This window comes from Panthera uncia, chromosome D1 (genome assembly GCF_023721935.1).
Source record: "Panthera uncia isolate 11264 chromosome D1, Puncia_PCG_1.0, whole genome shotgun sequence".
NCBI classification, from domain to species: domain Eukaryota; kingdom Metazoa; phylum Chordata; class Mammalia; order Carnivora; family Felidae; genus Panthera; species Panthera uncia.
This window is the reverse complement of record NC_064808.1, coordinates 88542754-88562670: the sequence shown is the minus strand read 5'-3', so window position 1 is coordinate 88562670 and position 19917 is coordinate 88542754. Positions and strand designations below refer to the sequence as shown.

Genomic DNA, 19917 nt, shown 5'->3' with positions numbered 1-19917 from the left:
GTTGTGGAGGGACAGGCAGGGAGCCAGGGGGCCCTCTCTTCATCTTCAAAGACCGTGGAAACACTCAGGTCCAAGCCCTCTGCTGGAAAACTAGGGCCAGGCGAGGGCCAACCACTGGGTCTGCTTGAGCTGGAGGTTGTAAGGGCCCAAAACAGGGCAGGTGGACTGGCGCTCTACCCGCCTGTCTCAGCCTCTAGCTCCTCTGTGCATGTGCCCTGCAGGCTTGAAGCTCCTGGCCATGTTGACGCTGGTCCTGATCGTCATGGTGTGGTATTCCATCTCCCGAGAAGACAGGTACATTGAGCTGTGAGTCCAGTTTCCATGTCCTTCCATTGGTTCTACTCAGGCGTGGGCTCAGGGATGGGGCGTCATGAGGTGGCAGACGTAGTGGGGCCAGGAGGGTGTTGAGGGCCGGGGCGTGACCCCTCCCTTGAGCTACTGGCACGAAATGCCTCCAGGAGGGCAGGTGGTGGGTTTGGCGGGTAGGGTCTGGGATGGCTCCCCAGGGCCCCCACCTGGGGAGTTCAGGAGAAAGGAAGAGCTGGATCCAGAACGAGCTGGTTTCAGGGCGAACTTGGGTTGAGAGGATTGTATGCTGCTATCACATCACACTGCCCGCACTGTGGGAGAAGGTTGGGGCTGCCTGGGACGCTGGCCCCTGGGTCTATGAGGTGTGACCAGAGCTCCCGCCTCCTCTCCTTTTCTGTCTCCAGTTTTTATTTTCCCAGCCCAGAGAAGAAGGAGCCGTGCTTCCAGGGTGAGGCAGAGAGGAAGGCCTCTAAGCTCTTTGGCAAGTAAGTACTTGAGGCTGAGGCGGGACAGGGCATGGGGTGAGGTGGATTGAGGGTTGCACAGGGTGGGGGCCTCAGTGCCGGCGAGGTGGAGGGGACCGCGTTAGCAGACATGGGTTAGGTCACGGGGTTAACCCGTGAGGGGAGGAGAGGCCCTTGAACATGTCAGCACAGAGCTGTTTCCAGGGAGGCCGTCCAGAGAGCGGACATCCTCCTGATCCCTCATATCAGTCCGGGGCCTGACCTGACCCTGATTCTGGCTTCAAGATTAATCCCTTTCTCATCCCCACCCTGCTTTCACCTCCGTGCAGCTACTCCCGAGATCAGCCCATCTTCCTGCAGCTGAAGGATTATTTCTGGGTCAAGACGCCGTCTGCCTATGAGCTGCCCTATGGGACCAAGGGGAGCGGTAAGACGTGCGGGGTTGATGGGAATGGTGGGCTCACCTTGGCCACACAGCTCCTTGTTCTTCGCTGCCCATGGTCCCAGCGCCCACGTTGTGAGCCAGGCTCTGATGCTGAGGTCAGGGGAGGAAGAGGCAGCCAAGCCTCTGGGGAGCGGTGGAGGGACAGTCTTTAGCCTTTGCAAAGCTACTGTTGTCATCACCCGTCCCAATCCTCATCTTTTTGTAGAGGACCTGCTTCTCCGGGTTCTAGCTATCACCAGCTACTCCATTCCAGAGAGCATCCAGAGGTAAGGAGCCGCTCCTTGCACTGGGTCTGAACGCCTTTCCCTTCCTGCCCCCAGGTCCCAGGTGCCAGTCGTGGGCCAGCTTCTCCCAGTGAGCCTTCCTGTCTCTGGTCCCCTGTGGCCAATTTGACCCTTCTTCCTAGCCTGCCCGTCTCCAGAGGAGGCAGGGACGCCAGTGTCCACGGCAACTGAGCCCGGGCATCCGGGGGGCCGTAGCGGGCAGGCTGTCGCCGTGGCAATGGGCAGGCCTGGGCAGCAGGCGAGGGGGCTTTGAAATGGGGCTGCTTATTAGTCCCCCCGGCCAGGGGTTTCCCTCCGTTCCTCCTGTGTCTTCTGTGCTCTGCTCAGTCTCCTCTCCTGTCAAAGCCCAGGGCTGTGGAGTCAGCAGGAGCGTGAAAGCAGGACTCCCAGGAGATGCCTGGTCCGTGGGGATCAAGGGCCGAGGTGGCCTGAAAAGGAACCCTAAGCCAGGCCCCAGGCAGACCCAGGGCAGGGGTTGAGTGGAGCAGGAGCAGGGGTCACTCCTGCGGCTGATCACCCTCTCCCGTTGGCAGTCTTAAATGTCGCCGCTGCGTGGTGGTGGGGAATGGGCACCGGCTTCGCAATAGCTCGCTGGGAGACGCCATCAACAAGTACGACGTGGTCATCAGGTCTGTGGGACTGGCCCTCGCCCCTTCTGCTTGGGAGTGACTGTAGATGGGCCAGCGGGGCTCTGGGTGACGGGCACCCTCCACCCCGCCTCCCAGATTGAACAACGCCCCAGTGGCTGGCTATGAGGGCGACGTGGGCTCCAAGACCACCATGCGTCTCTTCTACCCTGAGTCTGCCCACTTCAACCCCAAAGTGGAGAACAATCCAGACACGCTCCTCGTCCTGGTAGCTTTCAAGGCAATGGACTTCCACTGGATTGAGACCATCCTGAGTGATAAGAAGAGGGTGAGTGGGGAGACTGGGAGGGGAGGGGTCGAGGCCCAGGGATGGGACACTGCCTGTCTCAGGATGTCATGCTCCACCGTGTCTGCCCTGTGGTCCTGAAGAGGCCAGGAGGGGAAGGCGTGAACCCCATGTTCTGTGGGGCTTCTGAGAAGCCACCCCAGCAGCCGGGGCCTGACGGACTGCAGGAGCCAGGTGGCGGTAGCCAGGGGCACCCCAGGCTTGAGGCTGCCTGGGACACGGAAGCTGCCAAAATATGTGTGAGAAATCTGGGAGCAGAGGAACTGGTCGGTAGTGACCTCCAGGCAGGATGTAGGTTAGAACAGGACATCTGCCCTTCCGGGTTGGGTCCACTGTGTCTTTTTTCCATCCAGTCAAATGCTGAATGGTCTCATCTCGCATTTTTGCCAGATGTTTCGACAACCTCAAACTCAAGCCCCTTCCACCTGTTTGGATATCCTTGGAAGTGGGCAGTGGTTGGACCCCATATTCTAAACACTGTGTCACCTGGCCTCCCCTGGGGAGTGCCCTCCCTTCTCTCTCCCCCTGATTCTCTCCTCCGGTCTCCCTTCCCCTCTCCGGCGCTGGCCTCCACCTCCCTCCCCTTCTCACCCCTCATTCCCGAGGGCCTATGCCACCACATGGACCCCACCTCTGATGACCACCGGGCTGGACTTGATAAAGGTCCTCACATCCTCATATCTCCCTTCCAACCCTGTGCCCTCTAGGTGCGAAAGGGCTTCTGGAAGCAGCCTCCCCTCATCTGGGACGTCAACCCCAGACAGGTGCGGATTCTCAACCCCTTCTTCATGGAGATCGCAGCTGACAAACTGCTGAACCTGCCCATGCAGCAGCCTCGCAAGATTAAGCAGGTGATGGTGGGGCTGTGGGCAGGGAAGCCAGAGCTTCGGGCTGGGACATTTCTAGAGGCCTGGGAAGCCTCGGAGGACCCCGTGAGAGGGGAAAGTAACAATAGAGACGACAGTTGGCATTTGAGCAGCACCTGTGATGGCCTCTGGACCATGCCTCCAGGCACACCCCTGTATTCAGTCTGGTTTGTTCGAAGTCTGCAGGAAGGGTGAGTGAGCTCTTTTTAGAACCATGGGGCATCTGCAGAGCGGGGAGTGAGGGAAGGGTCTGTATACGGCGTGGGGCCGGAGTTCGAGGTTTTGGTAGGCACTGGTCAGAACTTATAAACTAGGGAGTTGCTGGGACCGTCCATGGCCTTGACTTTGGAGCAACCTGAATCTGTGCAGTTGCTGTTAGGTCACTTTATCTGCGATCTTACATTGGAACATATTAGTCAGAATGAATTAAAGGAGCTTCAGTTTGTCTTGGCTTGGTGCGACGTGTCAATTTTGGGAGTCATGGTATAGTTTTGCAAGTTACAGTTTAGCCACCAGCTCGTACCTTCCCAAGGACTTCCGCACATGTCCTTTGAGCCCGCAGAGAGGCTGTGTGGGATAGTTTCAGAGGCAACCAGCAAACACAGATGGGACTCGGCTGCCCTGCTTACTCTATGGCCTTGGGCAGATCAGCTACTTTGAGCCTCGCTCTCCCTTATCTGTGTGGTGGGGACAGTATTAGGACTGACTTCTTAAGGCCCTTGTGGAATTAAAAAACATGATTCTGTAACATGCCTGTTATGGAGGTTGGTACACAGTGGGTGCTCACTCTATGTGCCAAATTTTGAATAGATAATTTTATTCTTCACTGAACATCTACTATGATTTAGCTCCATATGTTGAATGCCTCCTTTTGTAGCCGGTCAGTCCCAGCCCCAAATTTGCATGCTTGGGGGGGGGTAAGACCTGTACCTTGCCCTAAGGACACTCAGTCCAGCAGAATAAACACACGGGTTGCAACATGGAGTGGCAGAATGCGCTAATAGAGAGTCGTTTCAAATGTTGTAGGATCTGGGGGGAGGGGCAGACCTCTGCCTGGGGCTGCCTGGGAGCCCCCCCCCCCCACCCCCCCCCCACCCCCGCCCCAGCCCCACCCAGAGGAGGTTGGAGTTGGGCCTTGAGGGGTCATGGGGCCCATAGGGCAGAGACTTGGGGAAAAGGTATTTCTTTTGGCAAGACCAGCCAGCTTCTCCAGCATTGTGTTCTAGTGCAAGTGAGGTTGGAGGGGAGCAGCAAGGTGACGTTTTAGGGCCCTGATGGCGTGTGGGACAGAAAGGGAAGGCCGGAGCTGGGCATGGGAAGGGAATGGGAAGAGACGTCCCTGATGTAGTCATTTCCCATTGCTGCCCACCTCACAAATCACCACAGTTGAGTGGCCTAAAGCAATACCTGTTGATGGCCTCACAGTTCTGGAGGCCAGAAGTTCAGCACGACGGCTGGCTTCTCTGCGCAGGGTGTCCAAGGCTGAAATCCACTTGGCAGCTGGACTGGGTTCTTACCTGGAGGCTGAGGGGGGAGAATGCGCTTCCAAGATCCTTTTTGTTTAGACATATTTTTTAATGTTTACTTCTTCATTTTGAAAGTGAGAGAGAGCGAGTGGAGGAGGGGCAGGGAGAGAGGGAGACAGAATGCCAAGCGGGCTCCGAGCTGTCAGCGCAGAGCAGATGCGGGGCTCGAACTCGGGAACCGTGGGATCATGACCTGAGCTGGAATCAAGAGTTGGAGGCTTAACCAACTGAGCCAACCGACGAGCCTCTTCTTGTCAGAGGAATTCAGTTCCTTGTGGTTTCAGGACTGAGGTCTCGTTTCCTTTGCCGGTTCTCAGCCTTGACACCCTCGGGTCTTAGAGATTGTGCGTGTTTCTTACGATACAGCCCCCGTCCGCCTTCCAGCCAGCAATGACATGATAAATCCTTCTTGTGCTTCACACCCCTGACTTCCTCCATGGCCCCCCTCTAGACCCAGAGGCAAAAAGCTCAGGTGATTAGGTCAAACCCACCAGGATTATCTCTCTATCTTACGACCGATGGCACCTCTGGAGCAGTATAATGTAATATATCTCAGATTTGTAGGCACTCAGGGGTCATTGGGGGTTATCTTAGGGATCTCCTGCGACACCATTTATTTCTCAGTGAAGTTGAGAGATTTATAACAATTCTAGGTTTCCGGCTTAGACAGCTGGCTGGACGGCAACGTGCTTAACCAATAGAGGGGGTTCGGTGGGGAGGGGAGAGTCTGGCAAGTTTCAGGAGCCCGTGTCTAGGCAGAGCTGGCTCGAAGGCCATGGAGATGTGGTTCGGCAAAGGTGCGAACTGGATAAGATAACGCAGTGGTGGTTGAAGCAGCAGGGGTGAAACAGAAGGCCCAGGCAGGAAGGGACAGCTGAATCAACAGGAGAGCTCGGCAGGGACACCAGGAAAAACCTGGCAGTGGGAGGCCTGACAAGGTCTAGGGAGCGGTTCCTAAATGGGAGCGGGCAGCTCAAGTGGTCGGCAAGGCAGGTTGCTGGAGCTGAGGAAGGCAGGATTTGCGAGCCTAGGGTATCAGGTTGCCCCTCCCCATGGATGAATTAGGGATGGAGAAGGTAGGTCCCCATAGCAGCCCAGAGGGTGCTGTCCCCACTTCACGGAAGGGGAGAGCCCACCCCACCCTCATCACGAGGCCCACGGCCCATGAGTGAGAGAGCCCGGGTTTTCTGAAAGAGATGAGGTTTTCCGAGGCAGAGAGCAGAGCCTTTCCACTCCTTGAGCAAGTTTTTTTTAACAGTTGTAAGCCTCAGTTTCCCCATCGGTAAAACGGGGCCCATCATAAGGTCTACCTCAAAGTGTTTTTGTGAGGATTGGAGGCAATGATATATTATACTGGGTAAAATACTTAACATAGTGTCTGGCACACAGTAAGTGCTCAAAAGGTAATAGATGTTATTATTATTATTATTATTATTGTCATCATCATTGTCATCCTGAGTGCCATCATCATGCCTGAAAGGCCCAAACCTCCCTGCGACGCATTGGGTTATACTGTCCAGTCTGGTAGCCATGAGCCACTTGTGGCTATTTAAATTTAAAAAGTTAAATTAATTAAGTGTAAAATTAAATAAAGGAAGAGATCCAGCTCTACTGCCGCTGCACAAGCCCCGCCCCTATGCCCAGTAGCCGCACGAGGCTGGTGACTGCTGTATAGACGGGACATGAAGAACACCGCAGGGATGACAGAGTCTGTTGCAGAGCGCTGGCCTAGAAGGCGGGGAAGGGAGAAGGGCTCCCTCTAATATTTCCCCACCCCCTTGTCCCTCAGAAGCCCACCACAGGCCTGCTGGCCATCACCCTGGCACTCCACCTCTGCGACCTGGTGCACATCGCTGGCTTTGGCTACCCAGACGCCCACAACAGGAAGCAGACCATTCACTACTACGAACAGATCACGCTCAAATCCATGGCGGTAAGCGGCCCCTGCTTCCGAGCTGTGGGGCGGGGCTGGGGACACTGGGTGAGTGAGAGTGGTGCCAGGGGCCCAGAGGTGGCTCGTGGTGAGGAACTCAGAGGGTCAGAACTGGAACCGAGACCCCTGGACTCCCAGCCGGAGTCCTCTGTGTCTGGCCACATGGGTCCTGTCTTCCTTGTGGGAGCCAGCACGGGGAAGGGAGGTCCCGGAAGTGCAGGGCCGTGGGGAGCACCAGAGGCACCTTCTTGGGCCAGGGAGGTCCCTGGGAGTCCTTCAGTTTGCTTCCTTGGCTGTTTCCACAGGGGTCAGGCCACAACGTCTCCCAAGAGGCCCTGGCCATCAAGCGGATGCTGGAGATTGGAGCAGTCAAGAACCTCACCTTCTTCTGACTTGGGCAGGAGTTATACCCAACAGTCTGCCCGCTCTGCCACCTGAGCGGCCCCGTCCCTGGCTGTGGGGGTGCCTGGCACCAGCAGGACCTGCCTGGACTCACCGTCCCCTGTGTGGAGAGGGGTCCTGGTACTGGCCAGGTCTAAGATGAGGCCGTGCCCCGGGCTGCTCTTGTGGAGGCCCGATCCCGTCAGGGTGGAGGCCCTAGGGTGGTGGGAGGCCGTTCGAGGCATGGGGTCTGTTGGCTGTGGCATCCCTTCTCCACCACCACTGGGAGGTTATTTAATGGGCTATTTAATTAAAAGGTAGGAATGTGCCATGGGCTGGTCCCATGGTATCTGGAAGAGAGGGCATAGTACAGTGTTCTGCCCGCTTTTTATAAAAAACACAAAAGTGCTGGGCCCACCAAAGCCTAGACCCAGAGCAGGCCTCCCAGGAGGGCAGGGATGTCCGGAGTGGGTGGGTGCCCTCCAGAGAGGGGCTGCTACCTCCCAGCAGGCATGGGAAGAGCACTGGTATGGGGGTTCCACGGAGAATGGGACCTCATCTAGAAAAGAGGTTTGAAACCTATCATTAAACTATTTTTCCTAAAACGGAAGGAGTTGTGATACCCTGTGTCCTTCAAGTTGGGGAGAGCATGGACGGGGCAGTGGATCACGGCAGGGGGCCCCCTGTCCCAGCAGTAGACAGGGTTGCTAAAGACCGGCAGTGTCTCTGGGACCCCGTGGGACCCAGCGTAGGCCATGGTCCTTCCGGAAATGGTTACTGGGTTTGGCGCTCGGTGCCAAGTCATATGTTGTCATCCTGGTGCAGCCAGGCGAGCAGGTGGGGCCCAGAGCAGCCCGTCTCTGGACAGCCAACCTGGCATCTTGCATCCTGGTTTAACGTTCCAGAGGTAGGAGGGGGTGGGAGGATGCCAGATGGGAGTGGCAGAACCCTCCCCCCACTCCCTGTCTTTCCCTCTCCAGCCTTAAGCTTCTAGAACCTCATGCTGGGAGGTGTGCGTCTGAGGGCAGGGGTGGAGCCAGACAAAGGAAGCCAAGTTTCCTTTCTCAGATTAAGTGGGAATCATAAAATGGAGTTTAGAGAAGGTCTTGCCAGTGGCCCAGGCTGCCAGGATGGGGATGGGCAGGACTCAGGCAACGTCTGAGGGATTTGGCAAGGCCCATCCAGCCAGTTGCCGGGCCAGGGGACAAAATGCTGTTTTCCCCGAGTCTCTAGAATTACGAGAGCCCTGCCATTTGCCTGTATCTCCCTGCTTTGTTCTCCATCTTCCCAGGCCCCACTTAGCTGCCAGCTAGGCATCTTGCCACCCCCACAGCTGTTCCTTTACATCTGGAGCCAGGAGGGAGAGCTGGAACTCCCCCACAGGGAATGGGACTCACAGCTGTGTTCCTGGCTTTCTCGGAAAGAGTTGCAGCTTTGAGGTTTTGAGACAGCGAGGCTGGGTCAGGACAGATAAAGAGGGGCAGAGATTTGGGAGAAGCAGAGGCAGATGACATACTTCTGGACCGAGTGTCGGAGTAGCCTTGAAAACACCCAACCTCGTGCCACGGAACGGTCCTGAGGACCGTCACTGGCAATGGAATCGCCTGGTGTAATTGCTTGGCTAGCTGCTCTCCCTCCAGGGGAGAGGGGAATTCTGAAAGCAAATAGGTCCCAGCATCTGCAGCCGCAAGCCCCCTCCCCTCTCTACAGGGGCAGGCTTTGTCTCCCAGGCTTTGACCTGGCAGGAGACGGGGGACAACCGGCTGACCAGCAGGGGTGTGAACCTGTGCAGGGATCTTATCTCTGCTTATCCCTGATGCTTCCCCAGCGGCTTCTCGGCTTCTCGTGAGGGTGTGCAAGGGAGTGTCCATTTCCCCATCCAGGGCCATTGAAAGTGGCTGTCAGCACATATGATCCAGCTGTCCTGGACTGGGGCCACTGCCTGTTACTGAACACGCCTAAACTTGAGCCAGAATCCAGCACACTTGGATGGGTCAGACCCTGCCCCCGCCTCCCCCGCAACTCCACACACATGCATAAAGACACGGGAGCATTTTACATTCTTGTTGGGTTATGCCTCTAATGCCATATGCAGAGTCTTTCACACTGACATACTGACAAGGGGTGTGTACGGGGAGGGAGCGTATACACCCAAATTGGTCACCGTTCCCTCTGGTGGGCTTAGCTCTCTCCAGGATGCCCCGACCCCAACGCAGAGTGAGTCAGTACTGGCCCAAGGTCAGAGTCAGGAGTGGAGCTTTGATGTGGAGTCGCTGGACGGGGTTCTTTGGTGTTCTGAGAAAGGGACTGTCATTCTTCACTTAGCTCAACCAATGGAAATGAACTGCCTTCCAGCCTGCCTGGTACTTATTAAACTGCCCTGAACATGAGGGGAAGGATGGAACCGGAGGGGAAAGCACTTGAGTGCAAGTCCACAAACTTGGGACACCAGGCTCTGCCACTTCATTCTGTACGATCTTGGGCCAATCGTTTCTTTTTTCATTTTTTAAACGTGTATTTATATTTGCACGTGAGAGACAGCGGGAGCGGGAGAGGGGCAGATAGAGGGAGACACGGAATCCGAAGCAGGCTCCAGGCTCTGAGCTGTCACCACAGAGCCCGATGCAGGGCTTGAACCCACGAGCCGGGAGATCATGCCCTGAACTAAGTTGGACTCTTAACCAACTGAGCCACCCAGACGCCCCTGGGCCGATCATTTCTATGTCTATGATCGGACTCGTATATTCATTGAAATGAGACGGTGGGCCCAGCCAATGACCACTTATGCCAGAATTATCTGGAGGGTGATGTAAAGAATGGATTCTTGGGTCGCATCCAGGCCGCTGGGGATGAGGCCCAGGAATCTGGAATTTTAACAAGCACCCAGAACCACTGCTCCAGCAGTCTAGACTTCAGGATGATCTCATGGCCTCTTTCAACTCTAAGGTCTGCGCGCACAGCCCATCCTAATCCCTGGTGTCGAGCTGTGTTAATTAGACACGCGCGCCTTTCTCCTGCGGGCGGGTGTTCGGGCGCCGGAGCGGCAACTGCGCTCGGCCTGCCCCGCCCCCAGCGGCGGTGGCCGAGGCTGGGGCGCGCATGCGTCATGGGCGCGGGCGCGGGGCTGGCCTTGGCGGCTGTGGGAACCGGGTGGGGGTGGCCGCGGCGGAGAGGGGACCTCCCGCAGTCCGCCCCGAGTCCTCTCGGGGCGCCGCCGACCCCAGCGCCCCGCCTCGTCCTTGGCCGGCGCCTCCCTGGCAACCCGCTCAGGCCCCTGGCTACGGCTGCCGGGCTGCAGAGGGATGACGGGGCGGGCTACGGGGTCCGCGCCCTTCTGTCCCCTTTTGCTCAGGCAGGGCAGACCAGGGCTCCTCTGCCACCCGCTGGGCCTCCTTTGCGTGACCTACGTTGAGTTCATCGCAGAGGCCGGGGTGAAACAGGCTTGGACAGCAAGGGAGCGGAAGAGATCTTCATCCAGTGTAGACTCTAGGACCAGCCCTCCTCCACAGAGGGGGAAACTGAGGCCTGGAGAAGTGAAGGGACGCCCAGCTCGACCACCTAAGTGGGCAAGGCAGAGTTTAGGCCTTTTACGTAGCTCAGGAACCCATTTAAATGATACTCTATATTCACATCACATGGCATTGCCTTCAATTTGGACAGTTCGGGTTTTTATTTACACTTTCCGAGGACATAAGTACATCCAGTTGTTTTACCCCAGAGGCTGTCTAGCTTATGAAAAAATTGAGCTTGGAAACAGTTCTGGCTTCGAGGCAGCAAGGTGTAGCACACACAAAATACGGGGCGGTGGTTGGATCGTGGGTTCTCCCTGCTGGGTCATGTAATGAGCCAAGCACCCCTCTGTCCCTCCATCTGTAAAAATGCATGCCTATCTCACAATGAGGTTCTAAGGATCTAATGGGAATATGGTTGGGAAAACATTGTGTAGACTGTAAAGTATGATATAAATATTAGGTTGGAAAGCTGCCTTGCATGGTGAAAAATACCAGAAAGCCTACGAAACAGGTGAGGTACACACATCTGGAGGGCCAAATATTTGCCCAGGTACTGAGTAACATGGCCGGTTAACAGAAAAGCCTTTGTCTTCAAATCGCCCACAAGCTAAGTAGGGGAAAGTAAGACATTGGTGAAATGACTCAACTGCAGGCTTGGCCTAATCACACAATGAACAGTGAGTTCAAAGTGTTCTCTGGTAGTGGTTTTCAAGCTGAAGTCAGTTGCCTTCCGGGTTTTTGGAGAGTGTGGTTTCTTGGGCGACAGGATCCATTTTGATGGTATGCGGCATACGACAGGAGGTTCCTAAACTCAGGTTGAGAAGGACAGTGTCAGAGTTGGGACGCTCTCCTCTAGACCCTCTGACCTTTTTGATGTCTTAATTATAGCTTCAGAAAACGATTTGTTAGTTTTGAGTATCCCCATGGTTCTGTACCAGATGCGGATCCAGGAAATCTTTCCAACTTAAAAGTTTAAGGAGGGACGGACGCGTGAGTGTCTGTAGTGATAGCCTGTTTTCCTGTCCAGTTCCTTCTCGGTGAGTTTACCTCTCTTGTGAGAGATTTTGGGGATCCTGTGCCCGAGCAGTGACCCTCGAGTCTCATTAGGTGTCAGATTTGGTGTAATCACTTTGTGTAAAGTGATTACAGAGAGCTGGGAGCAGGTGGGAGAGACCACCGTCCTGTCTAGGAGGGTTAGCACAGAGGATCTGACAGAAGTTTTAGGGGGAAAATGAACTTTTGGGGGTTGATTTCAGGGTCCCAAGGAAGACCAACAATGTAAAGCCCACCCACCCCTCAAGAGAGGCATGGCTTTCTCTCAAGACTGGGAGGGTGGAGCTGGGTGGACGCAATGAGAGAAGGCTCAGATGTTGAAATCACCCCAGGGGATAGAAGTTGGAATTACTGAACTAAGCTATTCCAGAACCATCTATCATTCTGAGGCTTCCTAAAACACTGTTTACATACATCACCAACTTTAACACTTAAGGAGTATCTTCTCTTGCTTAAAAATGTGTTTCTCTCCTGGGGAAAAAAAACTCACAAGAGTAGAAATTAGAGTCTGGTAGGGAGATTCTCTCCAGTTCAGTTCTTTTTTCTCTGTAGATTTATGTCCCACTGATGGAGACCCTGCTTGGCAGGAGAGCTAGAGAAACTTTTAAATTAAAAGTCAGAGAGGAGGTTTTCATCCAAAAATCCCTTCTCCAATTCAGTATTTCTCTCAAGTGCAAGTCCATTACTGTCATCAATACGCTGCTTACTCATTGGGCAGCAGGGCCTTTTAATTTCCTTACCAAAGGGGTGAAAGTCGTTTCTTTTAATTTAATCCCCCTGACAATGTCTTTGCCTAATCGAGGGTGACCTTCAAGGGGATGAATCCCCATATTTAGCTCCTATCCCGAGTAGCACTTTTCCCCTTGCATAATTGGGAACAGATTTCAGAGAAGCCCCAGTTAATTAAGACCCAAATTCTCCCAAAGAAGACCTGTTTCCTGAGACTTCATTTCCCTTGTCTTTGAACATTAATACTTTAGATTCACTGCACGGAGGACAGTTATAAGGGAGCATTAACTGAATGGTCTCATAGCATTCCAAGATACTTACAAGGGTTGAGAAGCAGTGGAAGCATCCACTCTCGCCACTGTTATTCAACATAGTGATGGAAGTCCTAGCCTCAGCAGTCAGACAACACAAAGGAATAAAAGGCATCCAAATCGGCAAGGAGGAAGTCGAACTTCCACTCTTCGCAGATGAAATGATAATCTATATGGAAAACCCAAAAGATTCCACCAAAAAACTGCTAGAACTGATCCATGAATTCAGCTAAGTCACAGCATATAAAATCAATGTATTGAAATTGGTTGCATTTCTACACACCAATAATGAAGCAGCAGAAAGAGAAATCAAGGAACTGATCTCATTTACAATTGCACCAAAACCCATAAAATACCTAGAAATAAACCTAACCAAAGAGGAAAAATCTATACACTGAAAACTGTAGAAAAATTCTGAAAGAAGTTGAAGAAGACACACACACACACACACACACACAAAATGAAAAACATTCCATGCTCATGGGGTGAAAGAACAAATATTGTTAAAATGTCGATACAACCCAAAGCAATCTACATATTCAATGCAATCCCTATCAAAATAACACCAGCACTCTTCACAGAGCTAGAACAAACAATCCTAAAATTTGTGTGGAACCAGAAAAGACCCTGAATAGCCAAAGCAATCCTGAAAAAGAAAACCAAAGCTGGAGGCATCACAATCCTGGATTTCAAACTGTATTTCAAAGCTGTAATCATCAAGACAGTATGGTCCTGGCACAAAAACAGACACACAGATCAATGGAACAGGATAGAGAACCCAGAAATGGACCCACAAACATATGGCCAACTAAGTTTTGATAAAACAGGGAAGAGTATCCAATGGAAAAAAACGACAGTCTCTTCAGCAAATGGTGTTGGGAAAACTGGACACGACATGCAGAAAAATGAACCTGGACCACTTTCTTACACCATACACAAAAATAAACTCAAAATGGATGAAAGACCTAAACGTAAGGCAGGAAGCCATCAAAATCCTAGACAGGAAAACAGGCAACAACCTCTTTGACCTCGGCTACAGAAAGTTCTTACTTGACATGTCTCTGGAGGCAAGGGAAACAAAAGCAAAAATGAACTATTGGGACCTCATTAAGATAAAATCTGTTGCACAGTGAAGGAAACAATCAGCAAAACTAAAAGGCAACCAATGGAATGGGAGAAGATATTTGCAAATGACATATCAGAGAAAGGGTTAGTATCCAAAAGTTATAAAGAATGTATCAAAATCAACACCCAAAACCCAAATAATCCAGTGAAGAAATGGGCAAAAGATATGAATAGACACTTCTCCAAAGAAGACATCCAGATAGCTAACCGACACATGAAAAGACGCTCAACATCACTTATCATCAGAGAAGTACAAATCAGAACCACCTCACACCTGTCAGAATGGCTAAAATTAACAACTCAGACAAGAACGGATGTTGGCAAGGATGCAGAGAAAGAGGATCCCTTTTGCACTGCTGGTGGGAATGCAAGCTGGTGCAGCCACTCTGGAAAACAGTATGGAGGTTCCTCCAAAAATTAAAAATAGAACTTCCCTATGACCCAGCAATTGCACTACTGGGTATTTATCCAAAGGATACAGGAATGCTATATCAAAGGGGCACATACACCTCAATGTTTTTAGCAGCACTATCAACAATAGCCAAAGTATGGAAAGAGCCCAAATGCCCATCAATGGATGAATGGATAAAGAAAATGTGGTGTATACACACACACACACACACACACACACACACACACGCAATGGAATATTACTCGGCGATCAAAAAGAATGAAATCTTGCCATTTGCAACAACGTGGATGGAACTAAAATGTATTATGCTAAGTGAAATAAGTCAGTCAGAGAAAGACAAATATCATATGACTTCAGTCATATGTGGAATTTAAGATACAAAACAGATGCACATAAGGGAAGGGAAGCAAAATTAATATAAAAACAGAGAGGGAGACAAGCCATAAGAGATTCTTAAATACAGAGAACAAAATGAGGGTTGCTGGAGGGGAGGTGGGTAGGGGCATGGGCTAGATGGGCAAGGGGCATTAAGGAAGACACTTGCTGGGATGAGCACTGGGTGTTATATGTAAGTGAGGAATCACTAAATTCTATTCCTGAAATCATTATTACACCATACGTTAACTACCTTGGATTTAAATTAAAAAAAAAAAAAAAAAAAGCAGTGGAAGGAGATTCCTTTGCATAGCTCAGCCTCCCTGATCGGGAAGCTCCGGGGTTGAGGATGTCCCAGACCCGGGGGTGGGCTGAGTAGATTGTTCCAGAGAGGAGCTCTGGGAACATGGAGTGGCACAGGGATGTAGACCACAATTCAACCATGTAGCTTGTGAATGGCGTATATTCACAAAAGGCCATTTAAAGACGAGGGCCGGGTAGGAGCTAAAAAAAACACAAAAAAACACAAAAAACCCCAAGACCCTAACAACCTACGGGGCCTGTAATAATGAAATCTTTTAGTGTATGTCAAAGACTTCGCCATTAGAGAGGAGTGGGGAGATGGACCCAGGAGGAATAGCAGTTAGAGAGAGAAGGGATGATCCTCCTCTCCTTATGACAAAAATGTATGCATCCAGGGAAACAAATCTTTATTTTTAGAAAGAAGACTCGCTTGAAATTTTCTCATTTCCCCCAGTTTATGACCTAGTTAGGAAGATTGAGACATAGGGGGTTGGGGAAAAGACGATTGGAGCCTTACTGTTAAGGAGAAGTAACCATCGGAGTGAGAGCTCTTTATCAGTGATTCTCACGTCTAAAATGTTTCTTTAAATGGGCACACCAAGTGGTCTTTTAAATAAAAATCTATGCGGAAATACAGTTTTTATTTCAATACGTATACTTCAATTTTAATGAAGTTTATCGTGTGGAGAAGCTTCCTAAAGCATAAACCAATGGCAGGACTCCCCTTGGTCTTTTTGTCTGGTGCCCTCCTAAACCGCACACACGATACCTGGGCAGAGCTAACGGAACTTGGGGTGTGTACCTTGTGATTTCTACTCTGATTCCATAATAGCAAACGCCCTGCGTTGCCTGTACGCCTCCAGTGCCGGCAGTGAGAGACGGAATGAATTCCTGTTGGCTCCTTTTCTCCAGGTCTGAGAAGCTTCCCAAGCACTACATCATGTTTGTTTTCTTTTCCCTGGGTCCTCTCCACTCCGGAAGCGCAAAGGCAGCTTCGAGGCCTATTACTTAAGAGCGCTTGCTATAATCAGCGTCATCAGAAACGGATTTGCTGTGGTATTCTAGCTCACCACGTGAGGGTGCTTCCTGTTCCATGAAAGTTGAAGAAGTATTGGAAATGACCCCGGGCTTTCCAGACTGATAGCGAGCCTGAGAATTAGAAACCGGGCTCCCATCCAGGGACTCGGAGCCAATAATGAATTTTAAAGCTATCAGAAAACTGGATACTGGCCTTGGTAGGGGTAGGGTGGGGGTGGGGGGTGACTGGATACACAGCATAGCTTTGTTTCCCAGGAGTTGAGGTCTTTCCAGGTCGCCTGGGGACTTGAGGTGGAGGATGCTTGTCCCCCCCCTCCCGCCCCCCCACCTTCCTAACAGAGCTGTGGTCCGTCCTTGCTTAGCCTTTCCACAGCAGGAATGAGCAGGTGGCCTTTAGCGTCAGCCATTTTCATCATATTCTGGGATGACAGTGGCCTTGAGTTTGCGCTTCGGATGGAAACATTTTGTAGCGGAAATCACGTGTGTCTAAATGTCACCTTTGCCGCTTGTTAGCCCTGTGACCTTGGGCAAATCTTTTGGCTTCTTGAAGCCTCATTCCCCCGTCTGTAAAATGATGATCCTGTGTAGAATTCTCAGGATTAAGTATGATTACAAATGTAAAGCACTCATTTCGGTTAATTTGAAATCCCCTACAGGAGAGTTCAGGGCTTCCCTCTGCCTGAAAACTTTTTTTTTAAGCCCTCCCTTTACCAGTTTCTTGCAGCCTCACTCTTCAGCAGGAAGTAAAGGGGGCTGGGGACAACCGAGGGGTATACGGAGTGCAGCCTAGGCTCCTTCTCAAGGCCCCAACTTTCCAGAAGCTCCAGGCTTCCGTGTTCTTCTCTTTCACCGAGGCCTGACTTGTGACCTCCTAGCCCTTCAGCAATTCTTTGCTGTACTTGTGCACTGGAGAGAGCTTGTGGGGTTGGGCCCTGCATAGCTGAGTCTTGACCACGCAGCCCCTGTGCTCCCTGTTTGTCTGCCAATGATTGTCCGTGTTCTTACCCTGGAGTACCTGATGATCAAGAGGGAGAGAGCTCTTCCTGTTCTATGGGAGAATAGGTTTCTCACTTATTCTTCCGGTTATTGTCCTAACCTGGGGTTCCAGGACAGAATGGGTATCTCCACCTTATTCTGAGAGCTGTGGGTTGAGTGTGTGACAGGGGCAAGGGGTCAGGGGCCGGGTGGGTGTGGTGCAGTTTAGCAGGTAGATTTGCCACCCAGGTTGAGGAAGGCTGGGAGGATTAACAGACTAATCTTGAGTCATCTTCTTTCTATATACCATGACATTTTGCATCTGGTTTTAGATCTTTGTTTCTTGTTGGCAGGGGCAAAACATGTCCGGGAAAGGAGAAGGCTTGTCAAGGTTAACCTCGAACACGCGGGGGCCAACATCCTGGCCTCTGTGTGTGGCCAGAATGGTACTAGGAGCAGGATGGGGACTGGGATGTACACTGACATTTCTTCTCAGTTTCCACCCTCTTGGGCTTGGGGGCTGCAAAAGAACTGATCTAGGGAACTGGGGAATTTTGAAGCAATAGGAAATACGGAAGAAGCAGAACACTCCTCTGGACGGAGGTGCTATGAGAGTCATATAGAGAACCTGTGGTTGGGGCCATCCAAGGAATCAGTGCATGGAGGGAAGCACAGACTTTTGAGATGAAGGTTCTCATGATGGGTAAGGATTACCTGGGGAAGGTTGGAGAAAGAGGGTCTAACCTAAGAGGAACCTCTCCCCGTAGGGACACTGGGTTTTCCAAAGTTCCATTTGGATCCTGCTCCTGAACCAGCGCTCTAACTTGCCCATACCTCTCCATCTGACCTGGTCTGCCATCGCGATCTCCAGCCTTCCATTCAAACAAGGCCATTCTTACAGTATTGGAATCTCAGAGTGTTTGGATGTTTGGTGACATAGACTCTTTGAAGAGGGCCTCCTGCCCCGAACCCCTAACGGAAGCAGCTTCCCTTGCAGAATATTGCTGAGAGACAGGCCTAGAATGACCCCATCAGAGCCCAGTATGGCCACGTTGCCTCTGAGCTGAACATGGCATGGGTCCTGTGTCTGCACGCCCTCTGGCTTGAACCCGACCACAAGGAGAGGAGCCTGCTGTAGGTGTTATTGCCAGTGCAACCAAAGCCATCACCTGCTTTCATTATCTGGGAAAACCGAATCAAAGAAGGGCAAAGAAGCGTGCGTTCCCAGAGCATACCCTGAGCTCTTGGCTTCTTCCTGTGGCTCTACAGGAACAAAAGGACAGAATGGATTTGTTGGAGTAACGGCCCTAACATTTCTTTTCAGGTGGTGAGTAGGTGGGGTGATGTGTAGATACACTCTCTCTTGCCTGTGGAGTCTTACTAAAGACAGGACCATTGTTCCTTGTGTGGATCGAGGCCCCTGGAGATTCATCAGCTGAGAAGGGGAGTCTCACCATTTTAAAGACTTGACCTCTGGTCCCCTCAAGGCCCAGGAAACACTCTCTCCAATGACTATTTGAAGAACCCTGGCCAGAGAAGCTCTCACACTGCTTATATTAACTCTGATTGTGCTGTAGGGCAGTACACGAAGCAGGGGTGGGTGGGGAGGCTCTGAATCGCACAGCCTGGCAAGGGGCATGTCCCGCGAGTTTCCCCAAGTGTTCCCATGTTCCCTCTTGCCCCTCCCTCGCCCTCCCAGGACACCAGTCTCTGACTGGCCCAGTCCCACCTCAGAGTTCAGAGGCCTCAAGTCCAAGGACAGAACTGCAAGAGTATGGACACAAAACACCGAACAAATTGGGGGTGGGCCCGCGGCCAGTGCGGTGGGAGAGATGCTCCAGGGCCATTTTCTGACTTCTCAGCATCCAGGGTCTGGGCTCTGAGCAGCTGGGGGCACTGGGGTCTCTGGGGCAGCTGAGTGCTGGGAAGCACTTCACCCCCCTTTCTCCCCAGGGTTGTGGAGGAACACAGGCACAGGGGTAGGGCTGTGGGGCAGCAATATAGAGCTCAAGGGGAGGCCGGAGAGCAGACGGCAGTTTCATTAAAGCAAAGTTATAGCTGCCTCTGGAGCCTGTGGGAGGGGCCTCCGGGAAAGGGGTGGGGACCAGAGTGTCCGGTAAGGAGCACAGCGTACTCATACTCGTAATGTACTCCTCTGACCATGTAACCACCCCCCCACCCCCCACCCCCACCCCCCGCCCCTGGCACGCTGCAGCTGGGGACCCGAGTTTGTGCTTGATCAGGGCTTCGGAGGAGGGTGGCGGCAGAGGCGCTGGGGGCGGGGGACTGTCCTGGAGGCCGCCGCCTCTGGGGTCCTCTGCGCAGCCCCCGCCCCGCAGTCTCTGGGGAGCCAGCAGGTGGCGCGGCCCCTTCCCCCGCCCTTCCCGGTCCCGGGTCTGGGATCCTCAGACGTGAGTCTGCATCCTCCGCTGCAGGGGTCGGCTGGGGTCAGAGTTTTGGGAGGAGGACTGGGAGTGGTGGGAGGAGGAGGCGGAGGCCTTGCTGGCCTTGTCGAACTGCACGTAGCCGTCCTGCTTGCCGCTGCTGCTGACGCTGCTGTCACACTGCGTGTCCAGGAAGGAGCTGCTGTCGCTGAGAGAGCCTCTCTGGAACTCCCGCTCGCAGAGCTCGATGGACGAGCTGCCCATGCCCAGCACGAACCTCTGCCCGTAGTCGTACAGGCGGCCCTGGCCGCTCAGGGTGCTGTAGATGTTGGTGAAGGACATGCCTGTGGGCACTCGCTGCTTGCCTGCGGGACGCAGGTCCGGCTGGCAGCTGCTTAGCGAGATGGTGGGCGTCGAGTGGTGCTCTTTGAAGGTGTTGACGCTGTAGTAGCCGTTGGTGGGGTCCTGGGAGGGGGCCAGAGCGAGAGCGGCGTCACTGGGTGGGCAGTGACCGTGAGGGGGGCTTTCTGGGCTGAGCCAGTCCTCTTTTACACAGGAA

General features: G+C 52.8%; 2 protein-coding genes across 7 annotated transcripts in view; one reads left to right on the top strand and one right to left on the bottom strand.

Annotated features, from left to right (window-relative positions):
* Positions 1 to 13369, top strand: part of ST3GAL4 (ST3 beta-galactoside alpha-2,3-sialyltransferase 4) — a 38039-nt gene extending 24670 nt beyond the window's left edge. For 5 of the 6 annotated variants that reach the window (XM_049654635.1, XM_049654630.1, XM_049654604.1 and 2 more), the window contains 9 exons: positions 222 to 306; positions 714 to 794; positions 1103 to 1200; positions 1424 to 1484; positions 2036 to 2131; positions 2228 to 2417; positions 3143 to 3286; positions 6617 to 6760; positions 7066 to 13369. In XM_049654635.1, coding sequence (XP_049510592.1) covers positions 222 to 306; positions 714 to 794; positions 1103 to 1200; positions 1424 to 1484; positions 2036 to 2131; positions 2228 to 2417; positions 3143 to 3286; positions 6617 to 6760; positions 7066 to 7152 — 986 coding nt within the window. In that variant the 3' untranslated portion in view covers positions 7153 to 13369. The remainder of the gene's footprint in view (positions 1 to 221; positions 307 to 713; positions 795 to 1102; positions 1201 to 1423; positions 1485 to 2035; positions 2132 to 2227; positions 2418 to 3142; positions 3287 to 6616; positions 6761 to 7065) is intronic. The other variant, XM_049654613.1, reaches the window with a different exon arrangement.
* A 5808-nt stretch (positions 13370 to 19177) lies between these two features.
* KIRREL3 (kirre like nephrin family adhesion molecule 3) overlaps positions 19178 to 19917 on the bottom strand; it is a 493013-nt gene continuing 492273 nt past the window's right edge. Inside the window, exon 16 of the mRNA XM_049654577.1 lies at positions 19178 to 19823. Coding sequence (XP_049510534.1) covers positions 19380 to 19823 — 444 coding nt within the window. The 3' untranslated portion in view covers positions 19178 to 19379. The remainder of the gene's footprint in view (positions 19824 to 19917) is intronic.